General features: G+C 39.0%; 3 protein-coding genes across 4 annotated transcripts; 1 reads left to right on the top strand and 2 right to left on the bottom strand.

Annotated features, from left to right (window-relative positions):
* Window positions 1-1,054, bottom strand: LOC114500523 (olfactory receptor 2D3-like). The gene is given in 1 exon segment (XM_028517231.2): window positions 1-1,054. A coding segment is annotated over 1 exon segment (942 nt). The 5' UTR covers window positions 1,031-1,054; the 3' UTR covers window positions 1-88.
* Window positions 1,055-11,551: 10,497 nt separating this feature from the next.
* Window positions 11,552-13,783, top strand: LOC114498950 (olfactory receptor 2D2-like). Its single transcript, XM_028514940.2, has one exon. It carries the CDS (start codon window positions 11,780-11,782, stop codon window positions 12,704-12,706), a length of 927 nt encoding a protein of 308 aa, XP_028370741.1. The 5' UTR covers window positions 11,552-11,779; the 3' UTR covers window positions 12,707-13,783.
* A 9,792-nt stretch (window positions 13,784-23,575) lies between these two features.
* On the bottom strand, window positions 23,576-26,531 carry LOC114500520 (olfactory receptor 2D3). 2 transcript variants are annotated; one of them, XM_028517227.2, is made up of 2 exons: window positions 26,428-26,531; window positions 23,576-24,589 (listed from the first exon to the last, which is right to left on the bottom strand). In XM_028517227.2, exon 2 carries the CDS (start codon window positions 24,567-24,569, stop codon window positions 23,625-23,627), a length of 945 nt encoding a protein of 314 aa, XP_028373028.1. In that variant the 5' UTR covers window positions 24,570-24,589; window positions 26,428-26,531; the 3' UTR covers window positions 23,576-23,624. The 2 variants fall into 2 exon arrangements, with proteins under 2 accessions (XP_028373028.1, XP_035884829.1); XM_036028936.1 differs by lacking the exon at window positions 26,428-26,531 and adding an exon at window positions 25,647-25,866.
* Between the last annotated feature and the right edge of the window lie 275 nt (window positions 26,532-26,806).

Below are 26,806 nucleotides of genomic sequence, written 5' to 3'. Positions count from 1 at the left end.
GTTGGAATGACACAATTTATAACTGTTTATCAAAATTCTGCTCCTCTTCTAAGGATGTTACCATAGCTCAAAAAGTGACACCCAGAGGTCACTGCCTGTGAGAAAAAGTCTTTCTTCTACTCAGTTTCCCGAGAGTCCCTTTGACATCCTTGTTTCTCAGGCTATAAATTATGGGGTTCAACATTGGTGTCACCACTGTATAAAACACAGATGTCTTATCCTGCTCTTTAATGGTCTTGGAGTTTGGCTGCACGCAGGTGAATATTCCCGACCCATAGAAAAGGACAATGACAATGATGTGGGAGCCACAGGTAGAGACAGCCTTGAGCCTTCCCTTGCTGGACTGCAGCTGGATCACAGTGGAGATAATGTGCCAGTAGGAGACAAGGATCAGGGAGACAGGAGCTAGGAGGATGACCACACCCATTGCAAAGATGGCCATTTCTGTGCTGTAGGTGTCTGCTGAAGCCAGCTTCAAGAGTGCAGGAGGTTCACAAAAGTAGTGATTTATGATGTTCTGCCCTCAATAGGGAAGTTGGAAGGTAAAGGTGATGTCCACCAGAGACACTACTGTCCCACTGGCCCAGGATGCTACAGCCAGCTGGAAACATACTTGTTGTGTCATTATGGTGGAGTAGTGCAGAGGCTTGCAGACAGCCACATACCGGTCATAGGACATCACCGCCAGTAGTGCACACTCTGTGCACCCAACCAGAAGGAAGACAATGATCTGTGCCATACACCCCCTGAAAGAAATAGTTTTCCTATTTTCCAGGAAGTGGACCAGCACTTGAGGGACAATGCTAGTAGAGAAGCAAAGATCTGCAAAAGAGAGGTTTCTAAGACAAAAATACATGGGCGTGTGGAGCTGAGAATCCACGAAGATGAGAATGATGATAAGCAGGTTTCCAAGCTCAGTCACCAGATAAATGATGAGAAAAAGAACAAACAGCAGGATCTGGGTCTTCAAGTCCTGGGAAAGGTTGAGGAAGATGAACTCAGCCACAAAAGTTTGGTTTTCTTCTCCCATTGAGAGTTATGCCTATTTATCTGTTTGGCACCAACAATAAGAAAAACTTTGGGTTTCTGATGTCAAGTCCTATGCTAGAGGCTCATTGAAACCTGACACCTAATTGGATATGTTTAGCTCTTTTGCTATCCAACTTGTTCTAATTAATGCTAAATATAAAATTTTGATTCCTATTGTCTGTTTGTAATTTTTAACAATAATTTATTGGTTTATTTTTAGAAAGAGGAAAAGGTTGGGAGAAACAGAGAAAAAGAAACATTGATGTTTGAGAGAAACACTGACTGGTTGCCTCTCATATGTGGCCTGACCTGCACCCTCATTGGGAAAACTACCCACAGTCCAGGCATGTGCCTAGACTGGGATAGAACCAGCAAACTTTTGCCTCGTGTGATGATGCCAACCAAGCAAGCCACACCAGTCACGGCAGTGACTGTAATTTAAATTCAGGTACACACTGCACAGTAAATATAAATAACAGTTGTCTGTCTCTCAGAGGTAGGATTTGAATGCACATGTGTTTAAATGTGGCATGGGGAAGAAGATGATTTAATGTGCAGACAGAAAAGGAGAGTGACAAATGAGTGAAAAAGGAGGTAAAAAAATGACCTGTTGTACATTTACATTCCAAGAAAGGCCAGGAACAATTATTCATTCTTTTGTACTCCAAAGATTTCATCTAATTACCAGATTTACTAATTAGTTCAACATGATGTCTCTCTCTCTCTAATATGTGCAGGAGATGAGGAAGAAAAAATGAAGAGTGGTTAAAATAGAATAAAGAAAATAAAAGTTAGGAGAAAGCAGGGACAGAATGCTGGGCACAGAGATGTGGGGAAAAGCAGAAGGAAGAGGGGATGCAGGAAGAGATCTGTGAGTCTGGTATTTCTCCCAAACCAAAAGCGTGGGTAATGAATCTTTTCTCCCTCTGACGCCCTAATAGCATCGTGACTAATATGGCCTTTGCAGAAGTCTCCTCATAATGACTGTGACACACACAACTGCATATATGTGGATTTTTATCCACATATTCCACATGCTGCACAAAAACCACATCCCACACAAACATGTGCACATCCGCACATCATGGATTGACTCACATAAGTGTTCCATATTCTTATATTTGAACTTTAATTGGCACCAAATCTTTCACCATAACAGAAGGTGTCACAGAGCAGGTAATTGGATACTGACCAAGGCTGGGTATATGGGAACCCACCATGCTTGGCTTGTATGAGGAGGTCATTGCAGAATAGGGTGTAGGTGTGCTGGCACCAGGGTGGGAGTCAGTGGCCTCTTCTGGACTAGAAGGGCAGCGCTGATGTAATGGGTCCCCTCTCCTGCACCTCTCTTACTCACGAAGGGGTTGTAAGTGGCAAGGCCAGCATTCCTGGAACAGTATCCCATTCAGTCCTGGTTCCCTCAACTCTCCTAGATGCTGAGCCTGCTCAAGATCAAGAGGCTCTTGATGTTGTTCCACAAAGGAAGGTTCCTAATTCCTTAAGGTCCTCTGCCTGTTCAATGGGAGATGGGGGAACCAATGCCAGTTGAGGGAAAGGATGCAAACTGAAGGGCTGAGAGCTGAGGGCTGAGGCAGAGTCAGGCAGAATGGGATGTCTCTGGAAACACCCTCATCCCTAAGAAGAAAGTCTGGAGGAGGAGTTTAGGTTGGGTTTCAAAATAAGAATGGACATGGAACTGCTGTCTCTGGGAGATTAGCAAGGAAAAAGTTGATGGTTAGGGGAATAAATGGAAAAGTTCATCTTTCCCAGCACCATTCCCACTCCACACCACAACCCCCTAGCCAGTACTGCAGAATCCTGCACACTGAGGCTCAGCAGCAGCTTTCCCACTCTCACTGAGGGCAGGGTGCAGGCAGACAGGGGCTGAGGAGTCTCTGGTGTAGGAATCCAGGATGGAGTGTGGGAGGAGTGGTTTCTGCAGCCTGCAGAGATCCACTCTGGAAGACAGTGTCAACTGTAGGTTGCCTCCTAAGCAATGGCTGTCAAGGCCTACAGTAGAGTCATCCAAGGAGTGTGACTTTGTCCCAAGCCTTTGTTCCTTATTTGATTCAAGGTACAAACTGCAGTTGTCGGAGATCCCAGTTCTGAATAGCAGATATTTCTTCATGGGAATATCTAAAGATACAGTGCTGAGAGTCCTGTAAATGAGGGGTTCCCTTGGAGATTTAACAGCCCTCAATTTTATTTTCATACCCTGAGACATCCTAGGGCACTGAGTGTTACATTTGAAATCACAGACTAAAGCCTCTACATCATTCAAGCTGTATACCAATGTCATTCAAATGACATCAGCAGATATATTCCCAGAGGTTTAAAAGTTATCAAACTTGTGTTTTCATTTACATGGGGATTAAATAAAAAGGATAATGAGCATACATTGGATTTTCTGGATGTCAACTTTGTATCTGAGTAATGCAACTTGACTGAAGGGTTGCACTCTCATTTCAGTTTATGTTTGTTAAATGTAGTAACCTTACATGATAGAGTTTAATCTGATTAGCACTGTCCTAATATCCACAGGACAACAGGAATTTTGAGTGTGTTATCTTAAAGTTGCATACTTTTACTGGACATAAAGTCAAAGATTTTCTTTTGTGTGGATAATTCACAGTCAAAGACCATTTTGTATACAACCATTTCTGAAACCATTTGCTTTTTAAACTGTTCAATTGAGACTTTGGTTTGGCCACATGAAAATGAAACTCCTATAGTTCTCTCAAGATAATGAAAAGAAATTGAAGGAAGTTTTACATTTAAATGTTGTATGCACATCATTTGAAGGCTAAATGATGCAAGAGAAAAATGGTGGAAGGATGGAGTTGTCAGATGACAGCACAGGTAGGTGGGGTTCAAGGAAGCCCCTGAAACTGATGGTCCCCCAATCACATTTCCTGTGGCAATTTATGTTCAGCAAAACATCAATCAATCACATCAAGGAAATGCTATTACCTTGAAATCTACTGTTCTACTGGTTTTGTGGTTTGCTTTACACATTATTTGTAATTTAGCTTTGTTTTTGCACCACATATAAATCTAACTCATACAAATAAATGGATTATGCTCTGAGGTATAATGTTCCATGATTTATTTAACCACATCCATATTAATAGCCATTTGGGTTATTTCCAATCTTTAGACATTAAAACAAAAACTCTTTGCACATATGTTTTTGTGTCTTTGTCAAATGTATTTGATGAGTAAGTTTTCTTGGACTTGATTGCTGGGTCTCAAGGCATATTCCTTTAAAATATCAATAGACATTGTCAGTTGCATTAATTTATACTCCCTTTAAAATTGCACAAGAGTTCCTACCTAGTTACACCTTTACTAACAACTGGTGTCATATTCTTCCATTTTGCTATTTATTACATAAAATTTTAACTGTACTTGAGGATGAGCATAATTTTTGTTTATTAATCATTTTTATTTCTTTTACTGTGAAAGAACTGTCTGTTTCCTTTCCTGCTTTTTTTGGGGGTTGTTTGACCTTCTTTTACCACTTTGTAAAACCCTTAAATATTATTTAAAAATTGGCTGTTTGACTTTTGCCTTGGAGAGAAGTCTTTTTCCACTTTGCTACTTGACTTTCTTTATGGATATTTGTGTCACACGTGTGACCTATAATTGACCATGGGCATATCAATCAGTCTTTTCTTTTATGACTTCTGATTTTTGTGTTAATATTTGAAAGGCCTCTGTTATGAAAGATAATGGTTTTAAAAATCATTTTGTTCTCTAAAATTTTCATAGTTTTGCTGTCATATGTGACTTTCTTTACATCTTGATATGCCTAGAATTCATTTTGATAGAAGGAATGAGGTAGGTATGCTAAGTTTTTCCCCCAAATAGTCATTTAGCACCATTTATGAGATAATTTGCTATGAATTTTAAAAGACTTATATACAAGACAGTAAAAAGATATATGTGCCCCTATGTTCACTGCAGCATTATTTACAATAGCCAGGACATGGAAAAGAACTTAACTGTCCTTCAAGTGATGATTGGATAAAGAAGATCTGGAAGATATGATCAATGGAATACCACTCAGCCATAAAAAAGATGAAATACTGCCACTTGCAACAATGTGAATGGATCTTGAGTGTATCATGAGAAATGAAATAAGGAAGAAAAGGGCCAAGAACCATATGATTTCACTCCAATATGGGACATAAAACAAATAAGAAAAACTCATAGACACAGACAACTCTGTGGTGGATAGCAGAGGGGAAGGGGGCTTGGGGGAGGATGAAAAGAGTAAATGGGGTCAACTACATGGTGACAAAGGAAGACTAGACTTTGGGTGGTGGGCACACAATGGAATACACAGATGATGTATTATAGAATTGTATACTTGAAATGTATACAATGTTACTAACCAATGTTACCCTGCAAAGTAAATGTAAGAACAGAAAAAATAAACTCCTATTAAATTTGGTTCATTTTTATACCCTCTAGTTTGTCCCTTTTCTGATTTTCATCTATGCGAGTACCATGCAATCTTAATTCCTCCTGTTGTTCATTTGTTTGATTCGCAGGTGCAAAGAATGAAATTAAATTACATTCCTAAGTGTATGACATGCTACCATCATTACTAATTTCAAAGCTCCTCTCTTGTTTATTTATCTAAACATTTATATTATTTATTACTTCATTAATATATATCCACACATGATTCCCAATGACCTCATAACCATTCTGATGTATGCAGTGCCCTTATTTTGTTCATACAACATGATTACTTTGTTTGCGTATGTGCTTTCATTTATATAAGGGATATTGTACTATGTGTCTTTTCTTACTTTCTCACTCAGTTCTAAGTCTTTAAGATCATTCACAATGCCACATGTACATCCAGTCACTTTTGACTGCTGTGGCATGTCCTGTTCTTGGTGTTCATCCATTGCATTTTCACTTATTTCCTCTCTCAGAGGGGGATACCTAAACTACACAGTTTATTAACAACACAAATAAAAGAACCACAAATACCTCAAAAAATGAGCCTGTGTGAGAATGTTTTTGGCTCAATAACTATTACATCGTAGAATATGTATAAACATAAGATAACCAAGTAATACTGGATTCCTTCCCAGAAGGACTCTACCTCATCACAGGTAAATGTATTCTTCTATTTTGCGGTGTTTTGCCATCACTTTATTGTATCTGAATTTCTACTTTCTTTATGTCTAATACAGGCAAATAAATATCTCTTTGATAGTTTACTTGGTAGACCTTTGTTTATTGATGAATTTGTGCATTGCTTTATGTTGTATAGCCCTTTAAAGTTACTCTTTTTTTCCCTGTAAATTTCCTTTATATATTCTCTGCTCTGTTTTTTGGGGGGGGGCGGGTGGAGGGGATGGGATTCTTCCTCTCCTTGTTGATTTTTTAGAATTCATTGTAAATACCTGATAGTAAGTTCTTATTTCTTGATGGCTTCAGATAAAACAAATACTTTATCTGTTTTCTCATCTATCTTTTAACTTTGTTCTTAATGTTTTTCACTAAACACAAATCCCAAATTTTGATGAAATCACATTCAGCAAATTTTTCCTTATGGATTATGCTTTGGAATTTCTTTACTCTAGCTCATTAAGACACACTGCTGTGTTTTCTTCTCTTATGTCATTGTTCTAAGGTAACTTTTAGATACTTAATCCATTTATAGGCTACCTCCTCGTGTCAGATTAGGTAGGAACTTAGTTTTATTTTTCTCATTGTAGTGAAGTAATTTTTACCAACACTGTACACTAAACAATTTTCCTCTGCCTAAGGCTATGTCAAATGTAAAGGTAAATCTCCTGGGTTACTGTAAACATCCAACTGCAATGGTTATTGGTATTACCCTAAATGTATAGATCAATTTGAGGAGAGATGTTATTTTATAATATTATAGTCAACTGATCCAAAAGATGAAATATCTCACCATTATTCAAATTATCTTCTACTTTACTAGAGCTAATTTGTTACCCCCATGATTCATTTCTACATACTTTATAATTTTTGTAGCTATTGTGGAATTTTACCCTACTTTTAAAATTACATTTTTAATTGATTATTGCTGCTAGAGAGGTATAAAATTGCTTTACTTTTTTTAAGGTTGAACTCTGATATGGAAAACGTATAATCTTTTTTTACAACTTCTAACAGTTTGTTGATTTTTTGTTTGTTTTCTAGATTGGTAATAATATATGATAAGCAAGTAGTATAGTTTTATATCTTATCTTCCATTTCTTATATCTTATATTACTTATATATTTTTTTTCTTCATGGTATCCTTTTTTACTCTCAGTACTATGCTCAACAGTAATGGTGAGAACAGTATCCTTCCTTGTCTTGTTCCTTATCTTGGAGACCGCACCAAAAATATGTATTAAAGATGAGACGTGGTGTCGGGTTTTGATGCATAATGAACCAGGTATAGAAAACAAGTTTACTTATTCCTGATTTACAAAGATTAAATAATAAGGAATATATGTTAATATATGTTTCTCCTACATCACTGAGATTATTATCTGATTTTATTTTTCAGTGTAATAATTAATAAATTTCTTTGTTGTGTTTCTGATGTTGAAACACATTTGATTCCCATTGATGAATCATAGTTAATTATGCCATATTATTCTAAAATACACTTGGATCCAAGTAGCTCTAAATTTACATCTACATTCTCCCATAAATGGAGATGTGAGTGCTAATAACATGTTATTATTTTTTTTTTGTCGTCCTGGTAATCATAAGAAAGTTTTTGACGGGAAATGCAACTCAGGACTCACCCTAATGACTCAGAATTCTCCTGAGCTTCTGAGTGTCTCCAGAGAATGCTCATGCATCCCTTTGTTCTTCTCTTTTAAATAGAAGTATTGTTGCAGATTGTGTCCTGAAGTCAATGATAAGACCTCTGAACATGGGAGGTGCAGGGATTCCCCTTCCTGCCTTGTCCTTGATTTTACTGAGCCCTTTGATTCATGACAAGATGCTCCCATTCTCTACTCTGCCCATTGTGTAGCTATACACCTGCAGCAGTTCCCCTAACAGTGAGATGTCTTTATTGGTTTTGGAATGCTTAGTTGATCTTTTTTGCCCACCAGAGGAAAAACTATTGGTAAAGACATTAGAGGGGATAACCTGGTGTATGTTGAGAGTAAATTGGTTTAAATTTCTTTATGCATTTGAGTTTTTAAACTCAACTAATTTTTATCCAAACAATATAGTTCTAAGGGCTAAATCTTCTGTAATATATCTAGCTAAGGTTTTCTCCACAGTGGATCTGTCTCATAAAACCACAATTTCCATGTTGAATTCCTTGTGAAGAAGAATCCTGGTCCTCACCTGAGGGAGACAAAAGTAGAACTTCCACGAAGTCAGTATTGATCCTCTGGGAGTAAATTCTTATGCCTCTGCTTGAGCCTGGGAAGACAGTAAGTGGGTATGGATGGTGGGGAATAGATGATTTTGAGTTCTAAAGATCTTGGAACCACAAATTTAACAGTTTTCTGTTGGTTCCTATGGATTTCCCAAGTATCCTCTTCCTAAAATAAATGTGAATTAGACAATGCATAGTTTTATGACCCTATCATTCTATCCTACATCTAGCAATATATGTCATTTTTAGAAAAATAAACACACAAGTTGATGTTAAATCTGGAGAAAAGGCAGAATAACATGAAAGACTGACAGAAAACAGGATTTTCCTACAGAAGCTTCCTGACCCTGAAGTGGGCCTGGGGGAGCAATTTCTCCTCCACAGTTGCCTGGGAGAATAACATGGTTTAAAAAAGAAATTGGGAGGGGTCAGGGATGTAACTTTCTAATATTATACTCCCAGGGTCAGTGAGCATTCCTACCATCTGGCAAGTCATGAGTCATACTCATTTCTGACTCATTCACCTGTCTCCTGCTACTTTGGCTCAAGTCAAATCAGCTCAAAAACATGTGCTGCACACCGATTCTGTGCCAGGATTTATCTTATTTGCTGTGAATAAAGGGAGGCAGATGTGGTTGCTGTTGTTGAGTGTCTTACAGTAACCGAGAAAGAAAATAACTTCAGTATAATTTGTTAAGAGCAATGATGGAGGTAAGGACATCATGAAGTAAGTACATTGATGTGTCTAGGCTGTACCAGAGGTTTGTAAATTTGTGTACTTGTGTGTGTCTGTGTCTTTGTGTGTAAGAGATGGGCGTTGGGGAATGGACAAGAAGGCATAGAAATCAGCAATATCCTGTGGCTGCTCTTTCATTAAGTTAACCACTGATGTAAACATCACTTAGACCTTTGTGACAAGTGTTTCATTTTTATCCTCTCTGTCTTTTCTTCAAAACCAATAAACATTATTTGCTTACATTTAATTTTCCCTGAGATCTAGACACATGATTAATACCTCTGGGAAGGATGTGAACTGTGGCAGAAGAAGTAAGTCTAAAGGACCCGAGCTGAACCATAACCTGGAGACTTTAACAACCACTGGGGGATGATAATTTCAAAAGTGCCTATCTTGAAATAGTCGGTGCTCTGAAAATTTATTTTTGTATCAGCTATTTAACAGTAGACTATATTTCCCATTAATAGCAATTTTATATGAGTTTTACTTAAGTAATTGTTAGATCTTATGGACTCACTCAGTTCAGTACATTCATTCATAAACCAGTATTTGCTGTGAATCTATGATGTTCCAGAAACAAAATGTCACTGGGGATAAAATGTGATTATAGTTTGGTCCTCCTATCTGAGAGTCTTTGTCCTCAGAAGCTGGGTCTTCCGTCTGTACCCCATCACCAAGGAAGTGCTGGGACAACAACATTTACTCAACAAATGTTGAGTATTCAAGGTGTGATGAATGTTCAACAGAAATGATCCTAACTCTAAGTAGTATGCATACCTTTAAAAAGAGGGAATATTAGAAAGCTGAGCAAAAACAAGTAGAATATGAAAATACAGTGTGTCCTAGTTATGGGGGAGGGGAAATGCCTAGAAAGGTGACCTGTGTAAATAAGAGAGTCATGACTGATAATGGAGCAGAGATGTGATTGTGCAGGTTAACATTTTATTTGTTTGTTTATTATTCCAATGATGAATTGAAATTTTTCTTCATTTTGGGTCATGTACCCATCCAAACACTTAAGGCTCCTCTTTCAGGTGACAGAAAGTGTAATTGTGTCTTTTTGAGAAAACTGGCAATTTCTTTAGTCCAGGAGTTCTTCACTTGGAATTCAGGGGGTGCTTCCATTTAGATGTAAATGCTATTGCTTTATTTTACTTTAACTGAAATCCAAAATGTTTTTGTTGTTTGAATGTAGGTAAACAGCTCAAAACAACATTATCCATATCCATGACTTTATCACCAGTAGAAATCAGAGATATTTTTACATTGCATTGCAGTTGCTGAAGATATCTCAAAATATCATTTAGGCTCATTATTTTGAAATTAACCTGGTGATTAGACTTGCCACAACATTTAAAAAATTTAATGTTTTAAAGAAGCATATGTATTGTTATATTTATTTTCTAAAACTACTATATTTTGATGCATTTGGTTTTCTTGATAATCCTATACATCTTATTTTTTGTATGTATGTACATGTGTATGTATGTATTTGATGTTTGTAAATCTTTATTTTGAAGTACCTCTATCAGACAGATATAGGGTTGATGGACCACACTTCACTTAGAGCCTAAACATTTACTTTAAATTTTTTTTCTGTCATTTTAGGTTGGCTCTATATGTTTATCAGTCTCCCAATCTCTTGCATGTCTCCCTAGGCATCTTTTAAAGCCACTCTATTAAACTATGTGGCCAAATAATTTTTATTTACTTTAATTGATGACAATTTATTAAGCAAAGCTCTATTGTATGCTTAATAAAGTGCATAAAAATAAAAAAAATAGGCAAAATTTTCAAAGGACTTTGTAATTTCTGGGAGGAGTAAACACAGAACACAAGGAAGGGAAACATGATAGGCTGGAGGTAGCAGATCAGTGCTGTTTAGTCTGAACACAGAATACTAGCCATGCTGGTGTATTAAAATAGAAATTGTGTTGTGATGGGTGTCCACTATTTTCAAACTTCACTGACAGTTAAGACTGATATATAGGAGCCCCATTGAAGGGGAGAATAGGATTTCCAAAGAGATTGTGGTATATTATCCAGAGATACCTCTTGGTTTAACAGCTCCTTCTAAACAGGCCATTTTCTCCAAGACAAAAGTCAGTTCCATTTGATTTCTCATACCTTTGTGACTACCCTTTCAAGAAATAGATAGCAGAAATGGTTGGATGTCCAACCATTTCTTTTGAATGAAAGAATGAAAAACATCTGTGCCTACATGAGATGGGGGAAGTGTCCCAAGAGCAGCATAAGACTCAAGGTTTTAGTTAATAATAAGGTAAAATTTAAACAACATGACATTATATGTAAATTCAATCTGTCTTTTTATTATTAGGTATGCAGTATTACAAATGAAGAAGATAATGTTTTGATTTACTCTACACTTGCCAGAAGACATTAGAAATGAATGTACCATTTTGTAAAGATTTAACTTTCACAAAATTGAAAATGTTTCATCTAAAGCAGCATGATCATTCTGTAAAAACCCTATAAAGAAGATTCTTGAAATGGTTGGTAGTGAGTGGAGGCAATTTCCAAGTCCTCCAACTCTGAATTATATAATTTCCTAGGTTATGCACGTCTATGTTTATCATGTAGTGACTTTGTACTGAAAAAGGAGACAAACTATGAGAGAGAGCAATCAGACACAGGTGACAGAATTCTTCCTTCTGGGACTCTCTGACAACCCACATACCCAGCAGCTACTATTCATCTTATTCCTGGGAATTTACCTTGTCACTGTGGTTGGAAATCTGCTTCTTGTGTCCCTTGTACTGGTTGACTCCCTGCTTCATACACCTATGTATTTCTTTCTCTGCAATTTATCTCTGGCTGACTTCTGCTTCTCTACAAGCACTGTTCCTCAGGCCCTTGTCCACCTGCTATTTAAAAAGAAAGTCATTTCATTCACACGTTGTGCAGCTCAGCTTCTACTTTTCCTCATTTTTGGGGCTACACAGTGTGCCCTTTTGGCAGTGATGTCTTATGATCGGTATGCAGCCATCTGTAACCCGTTGCGTTACTCCAGCATCATGACTTGGAGGGTGTGTGTCCAGCTGGCTGTGGGATCATGGACCAGTGGCATTCTTGTGTCTGTGGTAGACACCACCTTCACACTAAGGCTACCCTACAGAGGCAGCAATAGTATTGAACATTTCTTTTGTGAGGCACCTGCGCTGTTGAGCCTGGCATCCACAGATGCCTGGACTGCAGAGATGGCCATTTTCATCATGGGGGTTTTGATTCTCCTCATACCTGTTTCCCTAATCCTGGTATCCTATGGCCACATCATAGTGACTGTGGTCAGGATGAAGTCAGCTGCAGGACGACTCAAGGCATTTTCTACCTGTGGCTCCCACTTCCTGGTGGTCACTATTTTTTTTGGGTCAACAATTGTCATCTACATGACACCAAAGTCCTCAAAAGAACAGAAAAAACTGCTGTCTGTCTTCTACACAATGGTGACTCCCATGCTTAATCCCCTCATCTACAGCCTGAGGAACAAGGACGTGAAGGAAGTTCTGAGGAAAGTGGCTGCAAGGATTTTTTTATGAAGGCTCTGAAATTGCCACTGAAAGCGAGACCCGCCTGGTTCCCTACTTTAAAGACTTGCTCAGTAGTTTCCTCAGCAAGACTAGAATGGGGTATGAGTCTCATCCTTGAGCCTTTCCATGGACCCTACCCTCCAAGCTTTACTCAGCACTTCCTCAGTAAAAGAAGAAGGAAAATGGTTCATGGAGCAATAGGAAGGAGGGCTTCCTTCTGGCTGGTCTTTGGGCATCTAAGAGTTAGGAAATGCCCTGAGAAGCATTCACATTGTATGAGCCCTGGAACCTGTGACATCTACCTTATTAAATCATGCTATGTATTAATATCTATGTAATGCAGAACCTACTCCAATTCCTTTGCTTTATATTTTAATATTTCTTTGCATCATCGTATAATAAATTAACAATACTGCGTAATTATTCACTATGAGCTAGGTGCCACATGTACATGTGCATGCACATGTACCTTCATACAAGGGTGGGCAAAAGTAGGTTAACTGTTGTGAGTACAAGAAACACAGAGTTTAATCTTGAATTATTATTTAATTATTTATTTGTTATTCTATTATTTTCTTGTATTGTTTGTAACCTATTTTGCCTATCCTTGTATATTTTTGAGGTTGGTAGTGAAGAGCAGGGCTATAATGAAGTAGAATTTATGGGTTTTACTGTACTTGTTACAGTCTTATTAGAGACATGAGTACTATATCTATTAGGACCACCTTTATAAATGTAAGAACAGGGTTTTGGAAAACAGGAAGAAATAGTGATAACCCAGAGCAGCAAGAGTAAGAAGCTATTAGCAATCCTGGGCCCAAAATACCAAGAAGAAGCAACCAGAACTTGGAGAGGGTAGCTCTGTATAGAAGGCCACCAGGCAGGAGCTGTGGACTTGGTATATGGAGGTGAGGAAGCCCTAGGAGTAAATGTTTCCAAGACATTCTCAACATGCCTTCTGATTACCTGTTACTGTATTAAAAACAAAATGCAGGCTAAACTCCTGATGTGAAGATCCTTAATTTAGTCACATCAAAAAATCCTTTTTACCATGTAAGGTGACATATGTACAGAGAGGACTAGGACGTGGCCATTTCTGTGGGCCTGTTATTCTGCCTACCATCCTGAGGTCAAGTAAAATGAAGGTGAGGCAGTGATGAATGCTTGGCTGAAATGAGAGATGATCAATTTATAAATGGTGCCAACCTGCTTAGGTGTGTGATTGTCATCATGGAAATGAAACCCTGTGATCTGTCTTTTCATTTGCAAATTCCGATGGTGATGTTCAGAATGTGCTGCCCTCTCAGAGCTCTGATGCCCCTGAGCTGAAGGACACCTTGTGTGGGAGACCAAGCTGGTCCTGGTACCTCCATTGCACACAGAGTTAGAGTTGTTTACGTGGTTTGTGGAGAAAACATACCTATGCAGTAAATGCTATTTTACTTTGTTAATTATCACTACATTCTTGTGAATAGTTCACTCAAAGCTGTGGTGTCATGTTGCAAGCCTGTTGTTTGCTAAGAGTCCAGAGTTGGGCAATGTTCACTGGACAAAATCATAAAGTGTGGCTGCTGCATTGGTTGAGTGACACCCAAGCTTAAAATGGACAGTTAACTTCATTTAATCACAACAAATTTTCCAAAAAAATTTAGTAAACAATGAAACTCTTGAGCTATTTACATCAGTTTCCTGTAAGGTGTCCACTTCTACTTGACTGCAACTTCCTTTAACACCTTCTGTCAAACAACTCTCATGTCCAAGGTGGACAACTGGAAACTGAGGCAACTGTCAGTACTGTGGAACTGTCTTTCTCCAGACAAGGCACAGAACACATGGTAGCAGAGCAAGAATTCCTCAATTGCCAGTGGGGTTTCTATGTATCTTTTTATTTTCCCTCTCTCACTATAATTTCCATTAGGTGAGAAATTGGTCTGTTTGATTCAGCAATGTGTCTTCTGGGCCTAAAGAGTGTCTAACACATGCTGAGTACTGAATAAAACTGTGTTGCAAAAAAAGAAAGAATGAAACAAAATTCTCATATTTATTACCATTACTTTATCTTGTAAAGAAAAAGATATATAAAAGTTGCTTATAGAGTTTTGGATAAGTAGAAGGAAGGAAGGCAGAAAATTATGAAATGTTATGGATGAAGTTCCAGAAAAAGTTAAAACAAAAATCAGCAAATCATAGGGAAGTTCTCAAGCTTCACATGGGCACCTAACCGGTGTAAATTAGTGGCATTTTCAGAGACTTTGGTACCACAGTCCCATAGGATGCTGGGCCTACTGTGTGTAGTTCTTTCTTTCATCACTTATGTTGTTTTCAGAAATGGATCCCAGTGGAAAGTTCAACATCCCAGGAAGTGTACTCCAGCTCCTGGAAAGAGTGGGGTCCAAAAACCCAACAGGAATTTGTTTTTCTTTCCTTAGTCCTTGCATTCTACCCTTTCTGTTTTCATCTAAGTCACTCATAGTGTCTGTGGGCCCAGGGTCCTGTGGATGATCCATTTCAGCACAGCCTTCACTTCACTGTTCCTTAAGCTGTAAATGATGAGGTTCAACATGGGAGTTACCACTGTGTAGGAGAGTGACAGCAGTTTCTTGTTCTCAGGAGAGGTGCTGGCCGGACGTCAGAAGTATGTGAGGATGGCAGTGGTCATTCAGGAAGATGTCAGCATATTGGAGGAATCTTCATTGTAAACTCAGAGAATTGCAGTTTAAATAAGAAGACACACAATACAGAAACTGTGGCTTATTTTGATCCCAGAGCTAACTATTCTTCAAGTGACTATACACATATTTGTCATCAGACGAAGGGAAAACAGACTCAAGATAGTATCAGACCACAGACAGAATGTAGATGTGTTATGCATAACCCTTTCATTATTTTCTGTTGTTTGACTTATTTTTTTACTCTCCAGAAATATGAAGCTCAAGTGTTACATGTTAGTAAAGTGCAGCTGTGACTCATAATATTAAATCCTGTGGAAAAGAAACAAGTTTTTATCATTGTATTAATAACATTGTATTCAAAATTGAGACTGAAATTCTTTCTGATGACTATGCACTTAAATAAAGGAATAAATTTAAAGCTCTTAGCATGGTAACAGGTATACAATACATATATTATAAATATCTTTATAATTATTATAATATAATGTTAAATCTACCTTTCAAAATTCACTTGTTATCTTACCATTGCCCAAACTCACCATAGACATTGCTTTTCATCTCTGAGTAGAGAACAATTTATTCAATAAGCATTGATTGTCTTCTCCACACTGTTCTGTATGCTGAAGATAATATATCAGTAAGTAAAACCAACAAAAATCTCTGCCCTCACAGAATTCATCTTGTAGAAGGGAAAACAGATTATGAGCAAATTATGTAAGTAGAATATGTAGTCTGTTAGATAGGAACCAGAAGAATGAAGAAGTTGAGCAAGTGGAGAAGTGGAGAAGTGGAACAAGGCAGGGGAGAAGCAGATAGGCATGTAGCGGTGTGGGGAGTGTCACAGAGGACTTCACTGCAAAGAGGACACTTGAGTAAAGCCCTGAGGAGGTGCAAGATGTGTAGTGAGGGTGGTGAAGGAAGGAGGGAGGTAAAGAGTAAAAACAATGAGAAAGTGCTATTTAAATTTCTTTTTTTTTTTGCTAAATAGTATTCATTTTAAAAACTTCAAGGCAGTATCACTTCTTCTAAGAAAACTTTCTTTTGATATCTTTTTCATTTTCACATAGAAATGAACACCAAATAAGTATCAGGCACTAATATGAATGTTTTACATTTGTTATGCTGTTGGTCTGACAACAGCCTAAAGATAATAGAAACTTTTATTAGTCCCACTTTACAGCCAAGAACAGAAGGAAGAGACAAATTAGCAGTTTTTCTAAGTATAGGCTGCCAGCAAGTGTTGGTGTCGGGAGTATGAGTCCAGAGCCATGTGACTCCAAGTCATGGTATTCACCACCAGAGAACAATTCCACCCACTCTCTGAAAACTGGACCAAGTCTGAGCGTGGGGAGAGGTCATCATTGGGTGACAGTACAAGAGCAAAGAGTAAGACACTTTCTTGAGAAGAGCAGGAAGTTTCAAGATATTATTAACACTGGAGACATGAAATACCACTTTCACAGTCTTCATTTTAGAATAATCAATAACTTATGTGTCCATCTCATAGTCAAGACGGTATGTTCCTTGAGAGAAGAAGTTATGTTATTCAACTTTTCATTCCAGTTCCTAGCAGGTAGATGTCCAGTAAATTTTTGTTGAATGAATGGATTAATAATGAAGAAAATCAGGGAAATAACTGTATAAACAGAATGTAGGAACATACTGAGCTCTATGCATAAGGAATTTAGACACAAAGACTACATGCATCAACAATACAGCCTCATAGACTATAAACAGATTTAAACAGTAGGGAGTTATAAATTATCCCCATCATCTTCCTCCACCCCAAGCCTTCTCCTTTTATCTACCCCATTGCAGAAAATGACAATACCCAGTATATAGCCCAGGAATCAGGATGAAAATCCTTTAACTCATCTCCCAGACTTGATTACTTTTCCTTCTGAACACTGATTCAGAGTCCCCTTCCCATCCCTACCACACTGATTACAGATTCTGGCTTTTATTTTCTCTGGCTCAAAATATTTAGGCACTTGATTGCAGTTGGTTCCTTTCAGACAATCTTTGAGTTTTTAAAAAAAATATTTTATTTTTATTTATTTTTAGAGGGGAAGGGAGTGAGAAATAGAGGGAGAGAAACATTAGTGTGTGGTTGCCTCTCACACAACCCCCATTGGGGGACCTGGCCTGCAACCCAGGCATGTGCCCTGACTGGGTATCAAACCAGTGACTCTTCGCTTCACAGGCTGGTGCTCAATCCACTGAGCCACACCAGCCAGGGCCCATCTTTGAGTTTTGCATAATCTGAGAGCAACCTTGATTAAGTTACCGGCTTAACATGTTTCAGTCACTTCCTACTGTCCTTGGGATTAAGGAGAAACACTTTAATAAGGGTTTTTTTCTCTGATATATGCTTATTTTTCCAGTTGTGAATCCCCCACGGTTCTGATGCTCTGGCCACAGGAACATATTTCCTGTTCTGTGCACACGTCATGTTCTCTCATCCCTCCTTGCCTTCTGCATGTGGCTCTCTATTCTTGGAAACCTCCTGCTGCAATTATGGATAACTTCCTGTTAATCTGGCAATTTTCAGCTGAAACATCATTTCTTCTGTGAAGATTTCTTGTCTTCCCTTGGCCAAACCAAGGAATCATTTTTTAATTCTCCTATAACACTTTGTGTTTTACGTGTATTAGAGCACTTTTATAATTGTGTATGTGTGCACCTGTTTATGTCATTGAATTGCAAACACTATGAGGACAAATCTATTCCTTTGTCATTGTACCTTCTGCACCCAGGGGAGTGCTGAACACCAAAGCCTTAGGAATGAATGTAGCTTAAGTTTTAATTATTTTTACAGAAGGTGGATGACATTATGAACAGCTTTAAGTTTTGAACTTTAGGCACAGCTAAGGTGCAAGCTCAGATAACTTCATACTTCTCCCATAGCTGCTCTCCCAATGCTACAAGATTTAGAGGTAAGAGATGACAGAATGGTGGAATGATGTTTTCTAAGATCGAGGGTATGATGTGTGCCATGAATCGTTTGTGATGGGAGTGGTCTTTATAAAAGTAATTTTTAACTAGCTAGGCAAAATAAAAATTTAACTTGAAAGCATTGCCATTAAACATGCTCAGACCTTGTCTTGAGTCAATTAAGAGTGCAGGGACATGGAAAATGCACTAAGTAGGAGGGAGAATGATCAGCCTTCCTTTCATACCTCTTGTAGACTTGAAGTTTCTGACCAGGTATCTTCAAAGATGCCCTGAATCCTAGACAGTGGTCTGTCATGGAACAAGGGTCTTTTTCAGGTTGCAGTCACCTCACAGGAGGTGTAGCTATTGCGATGGCACAACTTTATAAGGTATCTCTCTGCCCCTCCTCTCAACTGAGGTTTATTATGATTTGAATGTCGGTGGCTTTTCTCATTAGAAGCAATAGAGCCCAGAAGACAGTGAAAAATCATCTTTAATATGCTAAAGGAAATAAACTCTTCCACTCAGAATCGGTGTCACAGTAACTCTAGGGCAGAAAAACTTAAAGCTGTTTATTGTAATCCCTAGAGAAGCACTAAAAAAATATGACTCTTACCGTATAGATAAATGTCTCTGAAGCCACCTAGAACCAGATCCTTAAGATGCATAGAATTGTTTTTTACAAACTCCATTCCCATTCATCACCATGAAATTCAGCTCTTCTGGTTTATTGGTTCACTTCTTATTAACTAATCTGTCTGCATTTAAAAAAAAAACATACACAGAGAAATTTGACCTGACTTAAGCCAACACATTTCCTCAACCACTTATATACTCATTCAGCAAATTTGTATTGTGAATAGAATGTGGCAGATACTGTACTAGCAATTGGGAGTATATGAATAAACACAGTTGGATGAAGGTTGTCTTAATGTTGAGCTTAATATATTAACTATTATATCTCTTCACTTAAAGCTCTGTGTTACACATCCTCAGAATATTGTGTTGTGTAGATTGTGAATTGCACTGGTCAGTCTGGAATTTTGAAGTAGTTAAGACATTAGTGGGGGTAATTTGGTTTCACAGGCTACATGTAATGGACATTTGTCAATGTTTGGCTTCTGATCATTGAATACCCTTTCTATGTTTATAGTTTTCTGTGAATGTGGGGGTATGCCCACATACCCCCCACAGAGTATGCCTCCCTCCACAGAATTTGAATATTACCTGAAATCCGCTTTTTTTCTGTGTCTTTGTTGCAGCTAGGGCATACCATGTAACTCGAACTCAATTAGATGGGCCCAGTCTAGACTTTAAATTAAGAGGTAGTAATATGAGAAAGTCAAGGAAGCAAACAGTTTCTTATTTGTTTTACAGAATAGACTTTGTAAAGCAATTTCAGATATATAAAAATTGAAAAGTTATTGTGCAGTGAGCTCCCATATACCTCCTTACTTTTCCCTATTATTTGTTCTAACTTTATTTTTATTGTTGACACTATTCCAGATGTCCCTATTTCTCCCCTCTTTGCCCACCTCCACCCAATAGCTATCCCCCCTTCCCTCTGGCCATCACCACACTCTTTCTGTGTCTATGGGTCATGCATATATGTTCTTTGGGTACTCTGTTCACCTTCTCTCATCCTGTCCTCTCTCCCTGCTCCCCTCTGACAGCTGTCAGTCTGTTCCATGTACCCATGCCTCTGGTTCTATTTTGTTCATGAGTTTATCTTACATTATTTTGGCACATTTGTTATAATTAAGAAAATAACATTGATACCTTATTATTAACTAAAGTCCATACTTTATTCAGATTTTTTTTGTATTTTTTTGTATTTTTGTATTATTATTATTTTTTTTAAATGATCCATTTTGTGATCCATCCAGATTAGATTTAATTGTCATGTCTCCTTACATTCCTCTAGGCTGTGAGAATTTCTCAGACTTCTTTTTGATGACCTTTACAGTTTTGAGGAGTACTGGTCATATATATTGTGAGAAGCTCATCTATTAGAATTTTCCTGATGTTTTTCTCATGATTAGGTTCAGGTTATGAGTGTGGAGAAGCCAGATCACTGAGAAAGTGCTATTTCTATCATACCAGCTCAAGGAGATATACTGTCAACACGACTTATCACTGTTGATATTAGTCTTGACCATCTGACTAAGGCAGTGTTTTTCATCAGACAATTTCTTTCTTCTTCTTCTTCTCCTTCCCCTCCTCCTCCTCCTCCTCCTCCTTCTTCTTCTTTTATGTCAGTGGCAGAAGCAGCAGCAACATCCCAATTTCCAGGCTCAGGAAATGAGCAGCTCTGGAAGCAGGGTCTGCACTGATGGTGTTGGCAGGGTATTTGCGCCGTTTAGTGTTGAAAAGTAGTTCTTTGAGATGGTTTGGTCTGTGGTTCTGGCTATAGGACCAGAATTACCATTTTTCCAATATTTGTCCTTTTAGCTTTAATCATGCATAGTCAGTTTCTCTTACTTGCAACTAATAGCCCTGACTGACACATGGTATTTATTATGATTTGGGGGTATGTATACTAAATATTTTTTCTTTAGAAGCTTTCTGGTCCTTTATTCCCTGTCTCCCTTCACAGAGTGAGAGGTAGTAGTTTCAAGCAGACTGCTTTTCTTTGGTCATGTGAAAAAGGCCCAGTAGCATCTATTTTGATGGAATAATTAGGAGCATGATTCTCCCAGCATTGCAGTTATCCATTGCTGCATCACAAACCCTGTCAAAACCTAGTGCCTTAAAATGATAACTATTTTATTTTGCTCAGGATTCTGTGGGTTTGGAATTTGGACAGTGGGGATGGAAATTATGCTAGATAAAGGAATTTTAAAGGAAAAAGGGGTGGTTGCATGAGAATGGGGCAAATATGAGAACTGACTTCAATGAGTTGTGGTCTAGAATAGAGGTGGCAAACACAAGGCCCGAGGGCCAAATCTGGCCCTCCACCTTGTTTTATCTGGACAGACACCTTGTTTCTACCTGGCGGCAGTGTCAAGCTCCTTGCCCCTAGTTAAGGAGTAGTAACATTTATACAGTCCTAAAATTACATTCTGCCCTTTGAAGGTAATTGCAAGGCTGATGTGGCCCCCGGTGAAAATGAGGTGAGAATGCTAATTAAAAAATTGTTCTAGGGTACTTTATAACCACAAGAAGCCAAATGGATCCAGGTGGCTATAGTATTAATTAAATGACATATCTGCATATTGTTAATAGTTCCTCCTTCTAGTTTTACATCTTTTAAATCCTGATACAGCATTTCCCCAAAAATCATGGGGGAGTTTTTGAACCCTGGCTGGTGTGGCTCAGTGGATTGACTGCTAGCCTGTGAACCAAAGGGCCGTTGGTTTGATTCCCAGTCAGGGCACATGCCTGGGTTGTGGGCCAGGTCCCCAATAATGAGAGGGAACTGCACATTGATGTTTCTCTCACTCTCTTTCTCCCTCTCTTCCCCTCTCTACAGTCTTAAAAAATGTAAAAAAATAAAGTTATACAAAGTTTAAAAAAAGAGGCTTGACCCAAGATTCCTAGTCCTACCATTTAAAAACCAACAGGCCTGACCAATTGGCTCAGTTGTTGTGGCATGAGTGGCATCATCCTGAAAAGTGCAGAGGCTGTGGTTCACTTCCTGGTCAGGCACGTGCCTAGGTTGTGGGTTCGCTCCCATCAGGGTGCATGTGAGAGGTAACTGATCAATGTCTCTCTCCTTCTCTTTTCCCCTCCCTTTCCCCCTCTCTAAAAATACATAAAATTTTTAACGTCTTCCTTTGGGATAAGGTCCAAGCTCCTCCACTCTTCACAGTTTGTCATCTCCTGCCACACCAGCTTCATCTTCTCTCCTCACTCTTATGGGTCTTTGCTCTTGATGTTCCTTCTGCCTGCAATGCTCTTCCCCCAACTCTTTCCCTAGCTAACTCCAGTTCTTCCCTCAGCATCCAACTCAAATGTATCCACCTCTAAAAAGCCTGCCCTGGCCATCCCCTTCCCTCCAGGCAGCACTGAACACACAGTGATTCCCATGTCCCTGCCCCCTCCTCCTCAAAAAAAATTGTTCCAGGAATAAAACTAGAAAAAGTGAGTTCAAGATACATAGAAATTGGATTTCACCTACCAGGAGGAGGACATTTTTAAAAAGATTTTATTTATTTATTTTTTAGAGAGGGAAGGGAGGGAGAAAGAGAGAAAGAAACATCAATGTGCGGTTGCTGGGGGTCACGGCCTGCCACCCAGGCATGTACCCTGACTCGGAATCGAACCTGTGACACTTTGGTTTGCAGCCCATGCTGAATCCACTGAGCTACGCCAGCCAGGGCAAGGAGCACATTTTTAATTAAAAAAAAAAAAAACACTATCTGTATATGAAAGAGAACAACCCAAGAGAGTAAGGAGCTATATCATTCTTGTTTAGGCAAATGCTAGACACTTATTCAATAAAAAATATTATGGAGTAGTTTAAACCTCAGATATATAGTTGGGTTAGAAGACAGTTGAATTTATTTTTTACTTTGATACTCAAAAATTATTTGAAATTTGGATGATAATACAAAAAACTTTTCCTGGAGGTTTCAGGAGAGAACATTATGAACTATCAAATATTATTACATCTAGTACTTTTTATAACATGAAATATTATGGTACATGGTCCCCATATTAAAAATTCTTTCAAATTTGTTGACTGTTTTAGTCAGAGTTTATTCATAAATTTGTATGACCGAGATATCCAAGCTTGAAGCATCTTTGATATTAGAATTATGCATGCATTCATATTTCAAGATAATCCAGTTTGAACCTCCTAGATTCCATTGTACTATGAGTAAAATATGTCCATATTAGATGAATTAACCATAAACTCATTCAAGATAACAAGACAGTTTTCATATTCAGGATATAATCCACCTTTTCATCCTTTTATCCGCCCCCCCCCCCCCATTTTCTAGCTTAGAGTGCAGTATTCACAGTTTCTAGAATATGTCCTTCAATTTCATGCTTTTTGAAAAAGGTTTTTATAAAAAATATTTTATTTATTTTATTTTAGACAGAGAGGAAAGGGTGGAGAGAGGGACAATAATATCAATGTGTGGTGGCCTCTTGCATACCCTTCACAGGGGACCTGGATCATAACCCAGGCATGTGCCATGACTGGGAATTGAAACAGCAACCCTTTGCTTTGCAGGCTGGGGCTTAATCCACTGAGCCACAGCAGGCAGGGTCTCATGCTTTCTTTGTTGAAGTGACCTAATTCACAACTGTTTATAGAAGTTCTGCTTCTCTTCTAAGGATATTATTATAGCCCCAAAAGTGACACCCAGAGGTCACTGCCTGTGAGAAAAAGTCTTTCTTGTCGTTAGTTTCCTGAGAGCCCCTTTGACATCCTTGTTTCTCAGGCTATAAATTATGGGGTTCAACATTGGTGTCACCACTGTATAAAACACAGATATCATTTTATCCCGCTCTTTAGTGGTCTTGGAGTTTGGCCGCATGTAGGTGAATATTCCTGACCCATAGAAAAGGACAACAACAATGAGGTGAGAGCCACAGGTAGAGAAAGCCTTGAGCCTGCCCTCCCCAGACTGCATCTGGATCACAGTGGAGATAATATGCCAGTAGGAGACAAGGATCAGGGAGACAGGAGCTAGGAGGATGACCACACCCATTGCAAAGATGGCCATTTCTGTGCTGTAGGTGTCTGCTGAAGCCAGCTTCAGGAGTGCAGGAGGTTCACAAAAGTAGTGATTTATGATGTTCTGCCCTCGATAGGGAAGTTGGAAGGTAAAGGTAGTGTCCACCAGAGACACTACTGTCCCACTGGCCCAGGATGCTACAGCCAGCTGGAAACATACCTGTTGTGTCATGATGGTAGAGTAGTGCAGAGGCTTGCAGACAGCCACATACCGGTCATAGGACATCACTGCCAGCAGTGCGCACTCTGTGCACCCAACCAGAAGGAAGACAATGATCTGTGCCATACACCCTCTGAAAGAAATAGTTTTCCTATTTTCCAGGAAGTGGACCAGCACTTGAGGGACAATGCTAGTAGAGAAGCAAAGATCTGCAAAAGAGAGGTTTCTAAGAAAAAAATACATGGGTGTGTGGAGCCGAGAATCCACAAAGATGAGAATGATGATAAGCAGGTTTCCAAGCAGAGTCAACAGATAAGTGATGAGAAAAAGAATAAACAACAGGATCTGGGTCTGCAAGTCCTGGGAAAGGCCGAGGAAGATGAACTCAGCCACAAACGTTTGGTTTTCTTCTCCCATTGACAGTTATGCCTATTTACCTGTTTGGCACCAACAACAAGGAAAACTTTGAGTTTCTGATGTCAAGTCCTGTAGAAGAGGCTCATTGAAAACTGACACCTAATTGGATATGATTAACTCTTTTGCTATCCAACTTGTTCTAATTAATGCTAAATAGAACATTTTGATTCCTATTGTCTGTTTGTAATTTTTAACAAGAATTTATTGGTTTATTTTTAGAGAGAGGGAAAGGTTGGGAGAAACAGAGAAAGAAACATCGATGTTTGAGAGAAACACTGATTGGTTGCCTCTCATATGTGGCTTGACCTGCACCCTCATCATGAAAACCAAACCACAGCCCAGGCATGTGCCCAGACTCGGACAGAACTGGCAAGCTTTTGCCTTGTGGGATGATGCTCACCAACCAAGCCACACCAGTCAGGACAGTGAATGTAATTTAAATCCAGGTACACACTGCACAGTAAATATATTTTCTCAGAGGTAGAATTTGAATGCTTATGTACACATGTGTATATATGTGGCATGGGGAAGAAGATGATTTAATGTCCAGACAGAAAAGGAGAGTAAAAAATGAGTGAAAAAGGAGGTAAAAAGATGAACTGTTGTACATTTACATTCCAAGAAAGGCCAGGAATAATTATTCATTCTTTTACACTCCAAAGATTTTATCTATCAGATTTACGAATTAATTCAACAGGATGCCTGTTTCTCTAAAATGTGCAGAAGATGAGGAAGAAAAAAGTAAGAGTGGCTAAAATAGAATAAACAAAATAATAGTTAGAAGAAAGTAGGGATAGAACGCTGGGCACAGATGAGCAGAAAAGCAGAACAAAGAGGGGATGCAGGGAGAGATCTGTTAGTCTGGCTGTTTCCCCCAAACCAAAACATGGGTAATGAATCTTTTCTCCCTCTGGCACCCTAACAGCATTGTGACTAATATGGCCTTTCCAGAAGTCTCCTCATAATGACTGTGACACACACAACTGCATACAAGTGAATTATTATCCACACCTCGTGCTTTACACAACCATATCTTACACAAACATGTTCATATCCACACATCACAGATTTACTCACATAAGTGTTTCATATTCTTATATGTGAACACTCATGGGCACCAAATCTTTCACCATAACAGAATGATTCACAGAACACGTATTTGGATACTGAGCTCATTGGATACTGACCAAGGCTGAGTTTATGGGAACCCACCATGCCTGGCTTTTATGGGGAGGTCATTGCAGAATAGGGTGTAGGTGTGGTGGCACCAGTGTTGGGGGTCAGTGGCCCCTCTGGACTAGAAAGACAGCACTGATGTAATGGGGTCCCTTCTTCCTCCACCTGCTCTTACTCATGAAGGGGTTGTAAGTGGCAATGCCAGCATTCCTGGAACAGTGTCCCATACAGTCCTGGTTCCCTCACATCTCCTAGGTGCTGAGCCTGCTCAAAATCAAGAGGCTGTTGATGAGTTCCTCAAAGTAAGGTTCCTAGTTTCCTTCAGATACTCTGCCTGTTCAATGGGAGATGGGGGAACAAATGCCAGGTGAGGGAAAGGATGCAAACTGAAGGGCTGATAGCTGAGGGCATGGGAGGTAGAGTCAGGCAGAGTGGGATGTCTTTGGGAACACCCTCATCCCTAAGGAGAAAGTCTGGAATAGGTTTTTAGATTGGGTTTCTAAAGAAGAGTGGAAATAGACCTGCTGTCTTTGAAAGATTAGCAAGGAAAAGGTTGATGGGTAGGAGAATAAATGAGAAAGTTCATCTTTCCTAGCACCATTCCCACTCCCCACCACAACCCCCTAGCCAGTACTGCAGACTCCTGCACACTGAGGCTCAGCAGCAGCTTTCCCACTCTCACCTGAGGGCAGAGAGCACGTAGACAGGGGCTGAGGAGTCTCTGGTTTAGGAATCCAGGATGGAGTGTGGGAGGGAGTGGCTTCTGCAGCCTGCAGAGATCCACTCTGGAAGACTGTGGCAACTGTAGGTTACCTCCTAAGCAATGGCTGTCAAGGCCTACACTAGAGTCATCCAAGGAGTGTGACTTTGTCCCAAGCCTTTGCTCCTTATTTGATTCAAGGTACAAACTGCAATTCTCCTAGATCCCAGTTCTGAACAGCAGATTTTCCTTCATGGGAATATTTGAAGGTGCAGTGCTGAGAGTGATGTAAATGAGGGGTTGCCTTGGAGATTTAACAGCCCTCAATTTTATCATCTTTCCATCCTCTGAGACGTCCTAG

The sequence above is a fragment of the Phyllostomus discolor genome, chromosome 6 (assembly GCF_004126475.2).
Source record: "Phyllostomus discolor isolate MPI-MPIP mPhyDis1 chromosome 6, mPhyDis1.pri.v3, whole genome shotgun sequence".
NCBI lineage: Eukaryota > Metazoa > Chordata > Mammalia > Chiroptera > Phyllostomidae > Phyllostomus > Phyllostomus discolor.
This window is presented reverse-complemented; position numbering and strand designations above follow the sequence as displayed.